We start from the raw sequence: 18,280 nt of genomic DNA, 5'->3' as shown, positions 1-18,280 counted from the left end.
TATATATGTAATACACTTTTATAGACATATATACATATTACACTTTTATAGAAACTATCGCCCTGACGTTAAAGCAGGTCGGTAAGGTGATAATTGATTCATAAACTAGAAACTGTAAAAGTTTTCTTGATGAACCAAGAATGCTGAAATTAAGATACTAAAACGATGCTCAAATGTCACTCAATAGGACCTACACTGTTGGTGCTGGAGCGCTGTAACGAGATAGAGTCATGATAATCATGACTCTATCTGATGAGACTACTAGTTAATTTCTTGTCAAGATCGAGTGACCCACATATTAAAACAAAATTCCCTGCAATGCAATAACGCGTCTTATTTTTGTGTCATCGCAGATTTCCTTTCTAACCATATTTATTTTTATAGAGCTGAGTCTAACATCAGCTCTATATACATGCTTTCTACGTAAACTCTCAATACATGCCACACATGACATAGGTACCCGATAGCGGACTAGATGTGTCTAGATCGAGACTTGGACGTAACACTAACCTGACCGGTGTTGCATAATGTGCTTGCTACTGATTGTTTATGTTAAACTTGCTGTCACATTATTCGTGTTTATGATGTAATTATATCATAGGCACAGCGTAATGCTGTACTATATTGTAGACTTATAGTAATTTTAGAGCTTAGAGACATTGAGATGGTCATACCTGTCGAACAACCGATAATCGTTACAGAAGACGAGTTTCCGATGGAAACCACGAACAGGCCAAGTACGCCCTTAGCCCACTGCACCGAAGGTTTGGACATAGATAGAAGGTTTGGACGAGGTAAACAAAAGACAGAGTTCTGCTATAAGTGTGACCTGTGACATGTGACACTCTTTGGGAGTGGCTATGACCTTCCTAAAACAAGAACGACACTAGGGTCTTTCATCGTAGTGAAAGGATTAGTCAGCCAGATTTTATCTCAGTCTCTGACTGCCCTGGATGCGCCGGAAGTACATAGGTACCTATATGAAGTACTGTCGTCATGGACGGGTCTCCTTCGATGCTGATGATGATGTTTATAATCAAGAATTTGTCATGTCAACGTCGCATATGCATAGCCAGCAGAAAAATCTCACGGTTCATTTACGGCCATATGCAAAGTTTACTGTCTTCAGTTAGCTAAGTAATGAAACCATCACAATCACACCTACCGACACACAAACACAGTCAAGCAAATCAATTGACAAACCACTTACTTAAAGGGATAATCGATGTATTAATGTGATGCAACGGTGAAATAATCAGGGTATCCCATAGAATATCCTTACGTTGTGAAATAATACCATTATATTACCTCGTTTTAAGGCTGCGTCCACAGTAGGGAAACAATTTGCGGGCGACTGAGTTAGCAGTGTATCGGTTTAAATGTCGAGTTTTCTCATTTTGCGAGCACTATACGCACGCACGCCTTGTAACGTTCATACAGTTTGCCTACTGGGAACACAACACAGCCTTATAAGCCCTATACTTACATATTATTATATAGATATAATGTAAAATGTATTATGGCCGTTTAGTGTGTAAGCGTAACATACAGACCGACAGTCGTACTTCCTGCACAATCAATCTGCGCCTTCTTGTGACTAGTTCCAGCAACTGGTTCACACATCGGAGGATGCAATGGGGCGGGAAATCGGTTTGTTTCAATCTTAAAACTTAAATCGTAATATTCTGATGCTCTGTTAAATGTAGGTACCTATTAGTTACTTACCTACTTCAATATTGCAGACGGCGTTTACCGTTTAGGAAAATTTAATTTGATGCTATTGTCACTGGAACTTTGTCAGTGCTCGTGAGTGTAGTATTTATTTTTTATTATAAAAAACTTAATTGTGCTGCACGCTAAAAAAATCGGTTAGATAATTTGGAAACGTCTGAAATTAGAAAACATAAATACGGAGATCTTCGTAACTAATCATGAAATCGATCGACACTTAATTTGACCCCTACATGAAACTTATAATACCCCTGCGAGGCTGCGATGATCCTCTGCCTAACCCGTAAAGAAGTGAATGTATTCAGGCTTTTTTCAGCACTGACGTAACGTAAGACTCCTAAACTGTATCTAGACATCTTCATAACTTTTGTTATGGTTGTCTGATTATAACGCGAAATCATCAATATATTCCACGAAAAATGTTAAACGCCTCCACAGTCGGCCTGCACGCAGCCTGGCGCTGCTCTGGCATCACATTCTGTCGCGGTGGGCTAATCTCAGACGTGCCGGGCGTACCGATGCGCTATTCTCAAATAAATATGGAGTGTATGTTGAAATTATTTATATTTATAAATGTTTTACACCGCAGATGTCATTCTTGTATTCAAAAAGCTTCTGGAATAGGTCAACGTATTGAAATAGGGGCATTGTTCAATTTTAATATGCGAATGCCATGCAACCATAATATTTGAAAATCTCCGCCCCATGTATTTGAGTAAGTACTTATTTTTGGCCATTCTGTCTCTTTTACTTCACGTAGGTATGGTTTTTACGTTTTGCTAGTCTTAAGAGTTAGTAGTAGAGCTCTATATAACCACTGAAGGTTTTAATATACAAAATGAAATAATGCATTTGAAATGAAATGATTTCAGAATATCTCATATTACCTGAGATTAGCTGCATTCCTTATTAGTGAGGTTTGGAATGCGCGTTATGTCACACATACATAAGTGAAAATGCCGTAAAAACTGTTCGGGACCACACCTTACCTCAACTAGATCATACCAAGATGACTAAACGACTCTATGTATATTAGCGTAGGGAGTAAAATCACTTTGAATGCCTAGATTTATACTGTAAAGGAAATTTTACGATAAGTAGGCTCGTAAGTTGTACAAACTGGGGTGTAATGAAAAACCTCTTACATCCATATCTATAGTTAGCTGGACTTTAGAAGTTAGACACTCTCTAAATGGATGAAGGAACGAACAATAATTTTCAGGCAATTAACAATGCACTTACCTGAAGTCGATTACTTAACATGATAAAGGTGGGTATTATTTTATTATTACAGTATACTCCGTGTCTCATGATACCTACCTATACCTGAAGGGCTAGTACGGGGTGCTTTTAAGACGTGACAGGAGTTTTGCATTGCCTCCCCCTTCTCACAGCACTCTCCCTTGATCACTCACATTGCGCAGCCTCAAGAGTGAGCGCGACGGAGAACTTTTGTCACGTCTTAATAGCGCCCCGTGCTACGGGATCAGCAACATTTAAATTATCACTGTCCTGGTAAAAAGTTAAAATTAAACGATAAGTGGATGTCATGACTATAACTACGGCTATTAAAATATGCATGAGATGATAAAACAGATGGATCTAGGCTGTTTTAGTTCTCCTGCCCAACTTTGCCATATAATTAGCAAATAGAAAAACTTATTTTATTACCTAAGATGTAAGTGCTGATTGAATGTTTCCTTTTTAAATTATGTAAAATCTAAGGTCAACACATGTTTTGGGTAAATGGATCAGTTTTTGTGCATTTTCCGTACTTGATCTGATTTTCGCTAAGAACTATGAATGTTTTACTTTTCAGTATGCCTACCATAGGATAGGCATAGTGGGTAACAGTGTTATAAATATAATTCATTTTGTGTCCATATTTTAAGTCATTATTGTTTTCAGAGGTCTCTATCAAACGGGGAATTTCACAAAAGATCTAAGTAGTCATGTTTTAATGACATGGAAGGCAATCTGTAAACTTTAACTAGGTGCCTTATTCTGTTTTTAGTGATAATCTAACCAGAACGGCTCTACGTCTACCCAATGGTTAAAATGGTGGTGTATTTAAACTGTTAAATTGTTAACAGCACATAAATACCAAACAAACAGGGACAATGTCCTTGGAACCACCAGACATACCTACTACCATGGAAAGTAGAGCATCGGTGCATAGTTGCCAAGTCAAGATATCCCTTTCACTCCTGCAGGGGAAAACCAGCCCTGTGGGTCTAGGCTTTGAAGTGCTATTCAATTGATAATGTGTGGTAATTATAGTGATTTGTATGTAGAGTATTTCGATGGAGATCTAGAGGAGCTGTGGGAACAAATGTCCCTTTCAAATGTGTCCGCAGGATGCTGTGCAATCGCTGTTTCGGTTTTCAAATTTATGGTGAAAAAGAGGGGTTATAATTTTTGCCTATGTGTGTCTGTCCGTCATATAAAGTAGACTACGAAGGTAGGAAGTTACTAGTTTTTTTTATCAAAATTGGTATAGCCTGCTGTAATTTTATTTCAAATATTTAAGTTCAGATATTTCTGGGTTCTAAGTGGCAGGAGTCCTAAATTCAATATGGACTGTTTTTTTGGGATTGAAAAAAGGTATATATAATGAGTATATAAGTAATACGTTGTGTAGAGGGCCCTATGAGAAGCCTATGTCCAAATAAGTATACTACACTCACGGACAATGAATAAGTTCCAGTGTGAAAAGTACCAAATTACTCCTAAGCGAAAAAGGCTAGTTTAAGCCTTCTGCAATGTTGTACTACATTTTTAAAGCGCACCAGAATATTACAAACTAGAATCGTAAACACTTTGTTCAAATTTCCTATTAAAAGTTTAAAATAATTGATATTATTTAGGGACGGAATTTTGTAAGTTTCATTGCCCTTGAGTGTATATACCTTCTGTAAATGATTTATTAAATTTTAGAAAACATCCTGTATCAGCATTCAGCACTGATCAGAACATTTGTGCTGCTCTTTATTTTATTAGTATCCAATTACGTGCCGAGAGCAACAACACAGTGCTTAGGTCACCGATGCCGATGTTGACCTATAGTTAGCGTGGAATGGATCAAGCAGTGTTTATTAAACTGTGGTGGACATCTCGTTTATGTTTCTTATGTTACATTGAGAGACCAAAAGTTTACTGAATTATTTACGTTATATCCTGAAAAACTGAAAATTGCCCATAATAATTTTTGTCCAATTCCGTTCTAATCTGTACAGACCTATTGGATTGGTAATATGTAGTATAGCTAAAAGAGATGATACTCTAGCTACTGCGACGACGATGCAGGGGATACACAAAAGCTTTCTGAGAAATAGTAACATGATCCTAACTAAGTTATTCGGAACAAATATCTCTCATAAATTATAATAAAACACCTACTACCAATACGGCTACCTTTTAAATTAAATTAACTAATTAAATCTAATAATCTAACAATCGTTAGTTATCAATAGGTTATTGCTAAAAATACCCACATACCTAAATACAGAAGGTTGATCAGTTTTTTAATGTGGTCGGAAAATAATATAAAATTGCTCGCATAATAATTATGGATCGAACTTCACTTATAGAGCACGAGGTAAGCTCGTTTGTTCATAAATTCATTGAGCTTTGTGCATAACTGAAAAGGTTAGGAAACGCTGGGACAGAGCAATGGGCATTTTACACAATGCAGCTCACTACTGGACCCTTCGCAACCGCGGCGCTATCGCCGGATCTCTGCTAGCTGTGTCGCTTGATGCAAAGGGCTTGCGCTACAGCCTCCCGATACATGTACAGTAGAATTACCACATTAGAAGACCGAACATTAAAAGTAAAGTAAAGTAAAAGTAAAATAGCATTTATTGTCAAAAACAAATGAATCCTACTACATAAAAATACTTAATTCTAAAGTAAAAACTAAACACAGAGAATGGATTTAATTAGTAATTAAATCCATAAGCAGCGTCGCCCGCTTTTAAAATCTGACGTAACTTGTATGGATTTGACTGATGTTTGACAGGCGAGCGACTCTGTTTTTGTGTTGGTGATGGTTACTGTTGGGTACTGTAGCTGGCCTCCTCCATAACCTTGATGTACTTAATTACTTTTTAGTTGTAGGTACTCTGAAAGTAGTCCTGAAACAGCCTGAAATTTGAAATTAAAACACATATGGTGATGTCTGAAAGAGATCGCGTTTAGCTATAAGACCGTAATTTGTTTACGTATAGTTGTATTATATTGCATAATATTATTATGTAGGTAGTTATATCGCCTAGTGGGTAATACAAGGATTAGACGTAGTGCAAAATAGACAAAAATGTAAGTACTTAGTCGAAACGCTTGTTTTAATTTTTGCCATTTAGGCATAACAAGAAATAGGCAGACTGCGTTTTAGGCACTTAGCGACCAAAGTTTAATAATGTGCACCCTTGAATCTGGGCATTTTTTTATTGTAATCGCACCTATTTCTAGCACACAGCTGCAGGCCCTGCACGCCATCGCTCCTTCATATTGCATAAAGCCCTGTTCTGCCATCGACAGCTTTTTGTCATCAAATGGGAGCCCCGATGAAATATATCACTCTTAATTAGAGACTCGTCTCATAATTCATAGCTTCAAGCTGTTATGGGATAGAATGTTATTGGTATGAGAGGTAGGAGTTATGAAATTATTGGTACCCCTTGGACTGTAGGCAGTAGCACAGAGTAACTAAACTATAATTATGTATGTGTGCTACATTACAATTTTCACATTGTTTTCCTTTTCCTTTGGTAGTATTGTAACGATACGATAATGGCGATAGATATTGAAGTGTCTTATTTCATAGTTAACTATATATAATTATCTATAGGTATCTGCTTAATATAAATCTCATTGAAAGGTTATCTAAAATTTATGTTATATCATTTGTTTATTGTAATCATAAGAACTAGAGCATCAAGTAGATTTTCATTATGGAACCTTTTCGAAACAAACATTTAATTTTGTGATGTACCTAACCTTACAAACCAACCTCCATGGCCCTTCCACTACCAACAAAACCTAAATCTTAAAGGGTATCTCTAATAATTGGTCACCAAAATCCCTCCGAATGAAATGTAAACACTAGAACAACCAGGTCTGTGTATTCCTACTGTATGTTTGTCATTGGAGGCCAGCGTATTCTGGTAGGTTGTGTAGTTACTGTCCTGGGTTTTAAGTGGGGAAGTGTATTACCAGCCTTATATAAGTGTCAAGAAATGTAGTAGAGACCACATACATGACTAGTGCTCGGCTGGAACACTTAGTACTGAAAAATACGACAGTTTTATTTATTTAGTTCGTATTAAGTGTATATTAAATAGTGTGTGCCGTGGATTGTGCTTGAAAGTTCGATATGAAAGCTTTTGTAAGTTTGGTTAGCTTTCGTTATATTTTATAATAGTGCAAGTCCGTTTTAACATTAATTTTCATTTATTTTCTGTAGTTCTCTACAGAGGTATTTTTTTAAAGTCTTCCCTTTGTGGAAATATTTAAAATGGTAAAGTACCTAAATATTCTATAATATATTTTCATGCGAACCCCGAACGAAAACTGAAGTGGTGTTACAATATAAGGATCGTCCATCTCATTGAACTATGTAATGTTACTAGTAATATTAGTGTAATGGTCCATCTACAAAATCAATTACCTGTTGGCACGTGGTCCTACTCGTACTGGTTTAGTATGACTGATTGGACCGGATCGGTTTTTTTTTTCGGAAATCGGACCACCAGGTATTCAAATTCTGAGTGGTCCTAACTCATTCTACTTACATAATATATGGATTGTGTCACTTCAGCCTTCTTAGGGTTCCGTAAATATCCATTTTCGATATTACTTTTTTTTTCATTAAATAAATCACGAAGACCTTTATTTGATCACTTATGGGTTTAAGTTATGATTAAATTACGCACAGTTTAATTACCTCGTTGCTAAGTGCGCCCGCCCTAATGTTGGTAATCTGTATCCGCGTCTCAGAGGTTGGGCACTGCGCCGTCGACCGTGGGCATCCGTGTTTGTTTCCTGTCACGGACAATTAGATCCATAGAGTCCGACAACGCTAACTTAGCAACAGAAACCAAGTGCCATAAGTTGATTTGACATGATTTGCTCATCTTCATTCATTACAAAAAAATCTCCCATCTTTGTACTAATAAGTATAACAAAGTTAATAAAATATCTAGAGCTAGAGCAAGTGTTATGGTATGTTATGGGAGGAATAGAAGAATTAAAGAGGGATTAACTATGGTAATATTCAGTGATGATGTAATGATACTTACATAATATTAACACAAAACCAACTCTACATTGGGGTATAAGTCGATGTGGACATTTATTATTACACTATTTCTTATTTAACTTCGTTTAAGAAGACGTGCATTGCTATACATAATTTTAGCCAGTGTAAATCCCGAAAAGCCATCGTTCAAGCCTAACCAAATAACCGACATCAAACGTGTGTCAAAAAAACCGTAATTGAACCTAAAACCATCGATCGGACACACCAGTCAAAAAGGTACCAAACTTAGACTCATGCATAGTGAACAACCGTGCAACAACAACCTTAACTGCGTTTAAAATGCGTCCAACGCACCGAATTTCGTGTTTCGATCCTTTGAATATCAATCAGTGAATAGTTGACACAGGGCTCCATGGACAAACATCACGAAAGTAAAAGTGATTCTTCTTTCATTGTATTCAGATTCGGACACGATTATTATGATTTATTGCGTAATTTTATCGTCAGACAGGACCCAAAACATAGGTTCATAACGTAGTCCTATCAAGGAAAACAACTAACTGCGAACCAAAGATAGCCAGAAAGCCAGCCATTTTCAGCAGATAGCCGGATTAGGTGGCCACAAAGCTAGAGGGCGCTTCACAAAAGCTCAAAGTAGGTATTTGTAGTGAACTCTGAAACATTATTTCTATAAGTTCAAATTTAATTATAAGTCTTTTTTACGTTTGTGAAATTATACACACGTAAATAAATTAGTAGTAAGTTATAATTATAATTCTCAGGAGCACGGTTCACATCCAGGCAAATATTTATTTACAGACAGTATTTTTCCCCGGATCTTCTTCGACTTTCATGAAACAAAATATAAAATTGTCTTACATTTTCAAAAACCTTACCATTTCCACATTACAGTTGACCATCCTGTGCCTCGCGGCATCAGCGCTCGCGGACCCCGTCAAGGTGGTCCAGAAGCGCAGCGGCATCGGGCACTACGGGTACGCGGGGCACGGGCTCGCCCTGGGGCACGGGTACGGGCTGGGGCACGGGCTCGCCCACGGTTATGGGTTGGGCGCGGGCTATGGGCTGGGCTATGGTAAGTGGATTTTCGTGACGTGAGGATAAATACGATTAGGGATTAGGAAAGAGTTACCAAGAGTCCACCCAATACCAGACCCCTCCATTAACACACATTTCATTTCCCCCGCAGGTGGCGGTGCGATTGTGGGCGCGGACGTGCACACGACGGTGACGAAGCACGTGGGCGTGCCCGTGCCCGCGCCCTACCCCGTGCCCGTGGACCGCCCCGTGCCCTACCCGGTCAAGGTGTGTACCTACTGTGTACCCCTTTCTGCCCTCGGATGGGATGTCAGCGCCTGCACTTGGCTCGGTCGAATGGAATATTTATGCATATCCCTTCAAGATTTAAACTGTCTTCTTAAGATCGCCAATCTTAAGAAGGCAGTTTAAATTATTGCCACCACGTTGGTCCACTGATGGGTTCATATGTCTAGATTTGTAATATCGATTAAATTTTAATTTGAATGCGCTTTACCTTATCAGTGAGGCTTGATTGGGTATGATTTTGTCGATGCAACGGACGAAATGGGGCGTTTTTCTGAGTCATAACTATTATATTATGATAAACTTTTTACCCCTGAATCATTTCTACTCTTTATACAAGTAAAAAGTTCCCTGGCAGACTGATTAAGCAGTATTTACACCCTTATCACGACAGTACCCTCTTTCCCCCTTCCAGGTAGCAGTCCCCGTGCCCGTGGACCGCCCTTACCCCGTGGCGGTGCCCCGGCCGTACCCCGTGACGGTGGAGAAGCACGTGGCGGTCCCGGTCGACCGGCCCGTGCCCGTGCCCGTGCCCCACGCCGTGCCTTACCCGGTTATTAAACAGGTCAGTGCGGCATTCTGTTCTATTACTTTTCAGGGTGAGATCTCACCACCCCGAGGACACTCTCCTAGAATACTGTGGCATTAGCTTCAGCGGCTAGATCCGCTGCTCCATGGACCGCTTATGGCAGACTTCTGTCTAGCTGACGGTATAGTGCCTGTAGTTATGGACGACTAATTTGCGATGGTGGTACCACAGTGGTACAGTAGCAGAGCCGTCGAGTCGTGGTGTAAACATCATAAAGGTCATGGTTCCAAATAAATCCTGGCATGGTTGCAACTAGGGGCTTGTTTCATGATCCATGTTTATCTTTACTGCTGGCTCAAATCGCTTTTCATCATCAAGCCCTCAACTCCTGAACTGATTTCTGTAAACTCACTTCAATTACAATAGAAAAATTCTAGCAAATAAAGTAGAGAGTCTTTTATAATACCTATTCTGTTATTTATTCCAGGTGGGAGTGCCAGTGCCCCAGCCGTACCCAGTGGCCGTGGCCAAACCCGTGGCAGTCCCCGTGCCCCAGCCCGTGGCGGTTCCCGTGGTGAAGGCCGTGCCCGCCCTCGCCCATGGCTATGGCTATGGCTCCCCTCTCCTCCACGACGGCTTATCCCATGGCTACTCCCATGGTTATTCCGGCTACTCACACGGCCACGGATGGTAAACGAAAAGAGGCATTTTGAAACGCATAGTCATGACATAATATTCTGTATTGTGATCTAGGATTAACTTGACTAGTCTGTAAGGATTGTATGAGTTTTGCTTTGGAGATTAAAGTGCCATTGTTGAAGATTGTTGAGAGTGGGGTAAATGGGGGTAAATTTGCGCTTCGCGGGAAGTTTTCGATGTGATCTCTGAATGTTTGAGTCTGGAAGCAAAACGGTTACCGAGTATTGTACCTGCTATACGAACTATTGTATATAGTTTTTTTTCTATTATATAGATAACCATGAATGTATAAAGAGTTTATTTCGACCGCAGTCGACTAAAAACTATTTAAGAGTTTTGTAATAAATATATGAAGAAAATTTTGCGTTTATTTTCACAACGTCCTACATATACTTATAATAAACAGATATAGGTACCTACATAGACACACACACACGCACAAATGCAAGATAGTCGTAAGAAGATAGTAGTGCATAGTCTTTCCTCTTACTAAGTGTTACACAAATGTATCCGTAACCCATGCAGAACTAGACCTACACCGGACCTACTAGATCACATACCTAGTAGGTGACAACCGGACCGAAAGAGTATTCTGGATCTTGACACTATTCTATGCATTATACTAACAGTCCTGAAATCATATAAATCATTTTTTCTATTTACGACCGAATGGCGTAAAGGTTAGTGACCCTGACTACTGAGCCGATGGTCCCGGGTTCGATTCCCGGCTGGGGCAGATATTTGTTTAAACACAGATATTTGTTCTCGGGTCTTGGATGTGCCCGTAAAATGGCAATAGGCCCGCCCCCTATTACATTGGGACTAACATACACTCTGGCGAAAAGTGGGTGCAGCAATGCACCTCTGCCTACCCCGCAAGGGAGTACATTAGTACAAGGCGTGAGTGCGTGTTTTTTTTTTTTTTTTTTTCTATTTAACACTGAAATGTGAGGAAATACGTAGCTCTTTTTCCTTACATTTTACAATTTACACCTACCATCAAACTACTTTAAAATTAAGTTTTACCTTATTCTTTTGCACATGTTTTAATAGGATTTTCATAAAATTACTGTCACCTTTTTACAAAAAGACCGCAACTCTATTTTCCGATAATTTCTTTATTTATTTATACTTTTATTGCACAAATTGCAAAAGTAGATGTACAATCAGGTGGACTTAATGCTAAGAGCATTCTCTACCAGTCAACCTGCAGGAGGTTCAGAAGCAGAAAGTAGGGAAGTGCTAAGTGCAAAAAAAAATCTAACAGTCCTGAAAGCGCAGGATCGCTTGGCAGTTCGTAATCATAACTCATCTTTTCTACCGTAGAGTAGTAGTGTGTGGTTACATAACACTTCCTGCGCAGCCTGGATGTGACACTTTCTATGTGAGGGCTTGAGTCGGTAAATTTCCATCAGGCAATTACTCGGCTATTTACCCGTTAGGTCATTTTCCTGGGTTATGATAGGAATATGGGCTTATGAGGGTGTCAAGGGACCTTAATTAGGTATAGGCTATTCGATGGTATTTTGTTTTACTAATTTATTTTTAAGTTATTCGATGTGAGTTGTTTATATGTATTTTTTTAAAAGAAAGTAAATGTGCGGTGACGCGCCGACCATAACTAGATGATATAATATACCTACATTGTTCAATAATAAATTGAATACAGTATACAATTCAATTCTTGTCCATCAGGAACGCCTATCGTCTAGCATAGGTGCACTATTGTGTTCTTAACTTCTTCGAAGACATCTTGTGACAATTTCCCTGTATTGTGAATTGTGATAATTTAATAAAAGATGGAAGAAAAACTTACGTGATATAAATGGGTGAATGAAAGCAGATACTTATTAATTTTTACATAGTTTGTACTTAAGTACCTAATAGTAATTTATTTTCAAAAAATCCAAAGGAATCGCACTAAATTAGAAATATTTGAACGCTGCGTCTTATTATTATAGCAAACAAGTAAGTATCTCGCTCGCTAGCCCCTGGCCCTATGCCTAATATACATATAATACTATACTCGCAAGGAATGAAAAACTTCCACCTCCGTCCTGTCAGTACCGTTCCATAATTATGTCACTGGAACTTTTTCATTGCTCTTGAGTGTATTTCCCTCATTAATTTCCCTGCACCGAGTCATAGTCTCTCAATCGGCAGCACCTGTAGCAGCAACAAGGAGCACAATTAAGGACTTGTTATGTGGCGACATCGCACAAGACGTGACCCGCTCCTTGCCACTTGGTACACAATCGGAGTGTGCTACTGCCGCGTATTGCATCATGTGGCCCAAGGATTCAGGTGTCACAGTTAACTGGACTATTATTTGATTACCGTCACCATGGTTTGACATGCTTGAGTAATACGATCAGTGTAGGAAGTAAAACAGTTTCTAGGTTTAGTTACCTACCTAAGTACCTATATCGATAGTTGCCAAATGGAAACACAGTAAAAAAAACAACAACAACACATAAATCCCTTGAGTGACCCCCCTTTTGGCTTCATATACTTAACACTTTTGCAACACCCTGTATTTTAGGTATATTCCCACGTTCTCTCGGCTCGTTTGGCTGTTCATGGGGGAGTTTTGGTCCCTACACTAATGTATGGAAGTGAAAGCTGGGTTTGGCAGAAGAAGAATGAAAGTAGGATAAATGCTGTTGAGATGCGCTCTCTAAGAAGTATGTGTGGACTGAAACTGAATGATAGGATAAGGAATAGTGTTATAAGAGATCGAGTCGGAGTAAAAGAAGACGTAGTGACCAAAATTGAAAAGGGAATGTTGAGATGGTTTGGTCACATTGAAAGGATGGATGAAAGAAGACTGACGAAAGAAATTTATTGTGCGGAGATGTATGGTTGTGTCGGTAGAGGACGTCCTAGGCGAAAGTATGTCGACCAGATAGGCAACATACTCAAGAAGAGCCAAATTAGGAGTTTCCGAAACCGACGTGCGTGTATGAAGAGACTTATGAATGTGGAGGAAGCGAAAGAAGTATGTCAGGATCGTGGCACGTGGAGATCCATAGTCTCTGCCTACCCCTCTGGGAGATAGGCGTGAGCATATGTATGTATGTATGTATGTATGTCCCACGTCTACTTGAATAAGAGGATAGTCATAGTCAGTTCGAAAGTCAAGATTAGACCATTATAGGACTAAGGAATACTTTATTTAAGTATCAAAATCATTCATCAAATGACCGTTCTTTATTAATTAAGTACTTTATAATAAAACCGACCCAACACATACCCCATGAATCACACTTGGCTTAGGCCCGTGTGGTTCATTACACCAGTTATTTGTACAAATAGCTGAGCTGAAAACAATCAGAAAGAAAAATAATAATAATAATAATAATGTATTGTGATTAGCATCGGTGTTGCTCTGGGATTTATGTTATGATTATGATAATAATAAATATAAATAAATAAATATGTGGGGATATCTGACACACAGCCATCCGACCCCAAACTAGGCAGAGCCTGTCATATGGGTGTCGGACAGCTGATATATCTACACAAATACATAAGATACTGTTTGCTAATATAGACATTTTCAACTGTTCCAAAACTACTTTCAAAAGTCTAATAATTAAATTGCTTGCTGAGGAAGATGAGTATGTGTGAGAATTTTGTCGGAGCTGAGATGTCCTATTACAATTATTATTGTGTATATATGTATCAGTATTTATGTATTTCTACATATATGTACTTCATATTTATGTATAGATATATTTATGAATAATTGTATAACCCACATCAAATTGATTTATTTTTTAATTACGCCAAACAATCGCTTTATTATTCTTATCTCAATATTTTTACACCTACTTCTATAACAAATAGGCTCTAAGTTACCTATGTTTAATATGTATCATGATATTGGGTCGCTTATTAATTATTAATTTAACATACAGTTATGTACAATTACGTACATGCTTAATAAATCTTTTCGATTACTTTGCTCATCTTAATCTTAATTTAACTTAAATTTTCACTTTGAATAATTATGTGCGGTCTTTGGCAATAGCTTATGGTGTGGCGTGTTACCTTGTTACAATGTTAACTATTCACCTATTAATTTATAGTAATCAGCTTCTGTTTATGACGTAAGTTGTGATGTAATTGTGACGGGGTGCCAAGCTGATGGTATGCTGATGCTTGTACTTGAGTCTGCACTTATTTATTTTTTTTTATTTTTATTTTTTGTTTGTATTTTTTATTTTGTGTTAAAAGAAACAGCTGTATCTGACCTAAATGTATACTACAGTTTAAAATGTAAATCCTATTAGTGGCCTTATTATAACTAGCTATAAACATATTTATAAAAACTTGTAACGCTGTTGGATTTAAATAAATAAATAAATAAATAAATAAAAATAGATACACATTAAAAAATAACGGACAACCAGTCACAAAGCAAACATAAATGTTCATCACACAGATGTTTGCCCTGGTTGGGTTTTGAACCCGCAGCCCTAAGCTTGTGAAGCAGCTTCACTACCGCCATAGAATAATAACTAGTACCAGCGAGTACTACCGCCTAAGCCTCGGTGCCTTATGTATGATTATGAAGTAAAGACGTGAAATCTGAACGCCGCGCCGCCGCCGCGCCGTTGAGGTGTAGAGCCAACTAATCTCCGTAATGCACTGTAGCTAGTCGCGAATGTAAAGGCACTTCGTAAGGACACTTTAACTTTGGTTATCTCCAACAATGTCATCAGCCACCGTATGGGTTCAGATTTTCGGAAATTACTTACTAATTTAAGGTTTACACAAATTCTACTCGTATGAGACAGTACAAATATACCTAAGCAGGAACTGTTCTTTTTTGATGTTGGTGCGGTGACAAAGTAATCTGAAGAAATATGGCACCAACTTCAAAAAAGAACAGTTCCTGCTTAGGTATATTTGTACTGTCTCATACGAGTAGAATTTGTGTAAACCTTAAATTATTTCTTACATTTTAGTGGTTTTTTAATTTTTTTAATTATTATTTTATTTAATAGTTTTTAGTTTATTTGTAATAATTTTCAATCAAAAGTAAGGTGCAAATGATACCAAAATGTCCTACTAATCAATACGAATCATTCAAGCCTAAACACGAAGTAGTTGCTATATACCGTTGAGGAGTTCCCCTGACTGCCTTCCGTTTCCATCATCAGATCAGCTCAAGGTCACCATCATATTTTTTTTGTTATAAGAACTATATTTACGTTCTTAATTTCATTAGAATCGGTTAATATGTGCCCAAAATTGAAATTCATACCCTGTTTTTACCCACCCTTGGGGGTGAGATAAAATTCTGAAAAAAAAATGGGACCACCTGGAAGCTCAACCCAATACAACAAAAAAAGAATTTTCAAAATCGGTTCATAAACGGCGGAGTAATCGGTGAACATACATAAAAAAAAATATAAAAAAAAAAAAAAAAAAAAGATCCCGACGAATTGAGAACCTCCTCCTTTTTTTGAAGTCGGTTAATAAAAGAACCTACCCACATACAAATATAAGAACCTACCCACATACAATTATTAAAGTGTTCGTCGGTACCGAACATTCTCCCGCCTAAGCAGTAACCGCTGCTTAAAAATAAATAAGTATACAAGTATATACGTACAACCGATTTTTTTTGTAATTAGTCTAAAGGCAGTCTAGATAGCCTACCTATTGCCCGCTTGAGCGTTGCTCCATTTGCAACCCGAATATCTGCTAATCTGACCACACCATCCGATCCTGGGTAGAGTTTAATTATCCGACCGCGATTCCACTGAAGAGGAGGGACGTTGTCCTCTTTCAGCAGAACTAAATCACCTTCCTTAGGAGGAGAGGTGGAGTCCGTCCATTTGACCCGCTGTTGCAAAGTGTGAAGATATTCTAAGTGCCACCGATGCCAAAAACTTTGTGAAATTTGCTGTAACAGCTGAAACCGACTTAATCTATTCATCTTCACATCTTGCAACGGATACTCCGGTAGAGCATCCAGCGGATGATCGATAAGAAAATGACCAGGGGTCAATACCTCCAGATCATGAGGGCTTGAGGAGATGGGACACAAAGGTCTAGAGTTCAGTACGGCCTCAATTTTGCAGAAAACCGTGCTAAGTTCCTCAAAAGTTAATTTTGTTTCCCCTATGCACCGTTTTAAATGAGTTTTCGCCGATTTAACCGCAGCCTCAAACAAACCACCCCATGATGGACAAGCTGGAGGATCAAAAATCCAAGTAATACCGCGCTTAGACATATTATGACCGATATAATTTTGATTTTGTTCCAAAAAACGATAAACTTCCCCTAAATAATTATCAGCACCCTTATAATTAGTGCCACAGTCCGACCGAATAAGGGAGGGCAAGCCGCGCCTTGACACAAGCCGAGACAAGGCGGCAATAAAAGCCTCAGTAGATAGTTCCGAAACCAACTCCAGGTGAACCGATTTTGTGGCCAGACACACGAACACGCATAAGTATGCTTTGGTGATTTTCGGATTCCGTAACTTATGTGTTTTGACCTGGAAAGGTCCAGCAAAATCCGTACCGATACCTTGAAAAGGTCTAGCCGAAGTAACGCGATCACGAGGCAAATTACCCATCAATGGCTGAGTCGTCAGGCCTTTCAATTTGTAACATTGAATGCACTTAAAAGTGACATTCCTGACAGCTCTCCTAGCTGAAAGTACCCAAAAATTCCGTTGTAATATAGCCGTAAGAGCATTTGGTCCCGCATGACAATTTTTCAAATGCAAATCCAAAATTAAAAGTTTTACGAAATGTCCCGATTTTGGCAGAAGCAAGGGATGTTTTGCTTCTAATCCGATCTCCGCATTTTGGAGCCGACCGCCAACGCGCAACAGTCCACGAGAGTCTACGAATGGAGTAAGACTCCTTAAATTGCCTCTGATCTGCTCGCCGTTACCTAGAGCTTCAATTTCCGAACCGAAATGTTTCTTTTGAATCAAACTGACCCAACAAAGTAAGGATTCTTTCCTTTCTGTCACCGTTAAATATTGCTTTGAAATCCGATTATTTTTATTTTTACAATTATGAATAAATCTCCGAATCCAACCTGTAGCCGATATTAATTTATCAAGTGAACTATATCTATCTAAAATCCACTCAAATTCCGAATCCGATTCCGTTTTAGTAACTGCAAAACATCTAATACCAGGCAGTTCCGAAGGCCTCTCCACCTCGCGAGAGGCCCAGGCGGACTCATGTTGAGTAAGCCAGGCAGGTTCCCACCACAATGGATGAGAAAGTAATGTTGAAGCCGTTGACCCGCGTGAAGCGACGTCTGCCGGATTCAAATTGCCAGGTACATGTCGCCAGGTGATAGTAACCGCAGAATTTTGAATTTGTGAAACTCTGTTAGCCTCGTATACTTGAAGAGTATGAGGTGATGTATTAATCCATGCCAAAGAAATCATACTGTCGGTCCATCCAACTATCTCCTCAAATTCAACGGATCTTTGAAGACAAAGACTCACATGATTGAGAAGCTTAACCAGTAGCACGGCTCCACACAACTCCAATTTAGGAATGGTGGGACGTGTCCTGAGAGGGGCGACCTTGCTCTTAGCCATGAGCAAGTGTACCGACACCGAGCCGTCTTGGTTACTTGATCGCAAATAAACCACTGCCGCAAAACCTAACTCCGAAGCATCTAAGAACCCATGTAATGAGTAGCTGCTTGCAGGCTTAGTCATAGTACATCGA

At 38.8% G+C, this 18,280-nt stretch overlaps 1 protein-coding gene across 1 annotated transcript; it reads left to right on the top strand.

The window, feature by feature from the left end:
- The first annotated feature begins 6,996 nt into the window (after window positions 1-6,996).
- LOC105386903 (cuticle protein 65) lies at window positions 6,997-10,915 on the top strand. Its single transcript, XM_048627386.1, has 5 exons — window positions 6,997-7,120; window positions 8,906-9,086; window positions 9,201-9,316; window positions 9,750-9,899; window positions 10,351-10,915. Exons 1-5 carry the CDS (start codon window positions 7,109-7,111, stop codon window positions 10,555-10,557), a joined length of 666 nt encoding a protein of 221 aa, XP_048483343.1. The 5' UTR covers window positions 6,997-7,108; the 3' UTR covers window positions 10,558-10,915.
- Window positions 10,916-18,280: the final 7,365 nt, after the last annotated feature.

This window comes from Plutella xylostella, chromosome 18 (genome assembly GCF_932276165.1).
Source record: "Plutella xylostella chromosome 18, ilPluXylo3.1, whole genome shotgun sequence".
Classification (NCBI taxonomy): Eukaryota; Metazoa; Arthropoda; class Insecta; order Lepidoptera; family Plutellidae; genus Plutella; species Plutella xylostella.
The sequence above is the reverse complement of the archived record's forward strand: the minus strand, read 5'-3'. Positions and strand labels throughout refer to the sequence as shown.

Bases quoted from the DNA above. Each gene is read 5' to 3' on its own strand.
- LOC105386903 (XM_048627386.1), top strand. The intron at 9,087-9,200 runs GTAAGTGGATTT...TTTCCCCCGCAG, and splicing joins GGGCTATGGGCTGGGCTATG to GTGGCGGTGCGATTGTGGGC. The intron at 9,900-10,350 runs GTCAGTGCGGCA...TATTTATTCCAG, and splicing joins CTTACCCGGTTATTAAACAG to GTGGGAGTGCCAGTGCCCCA.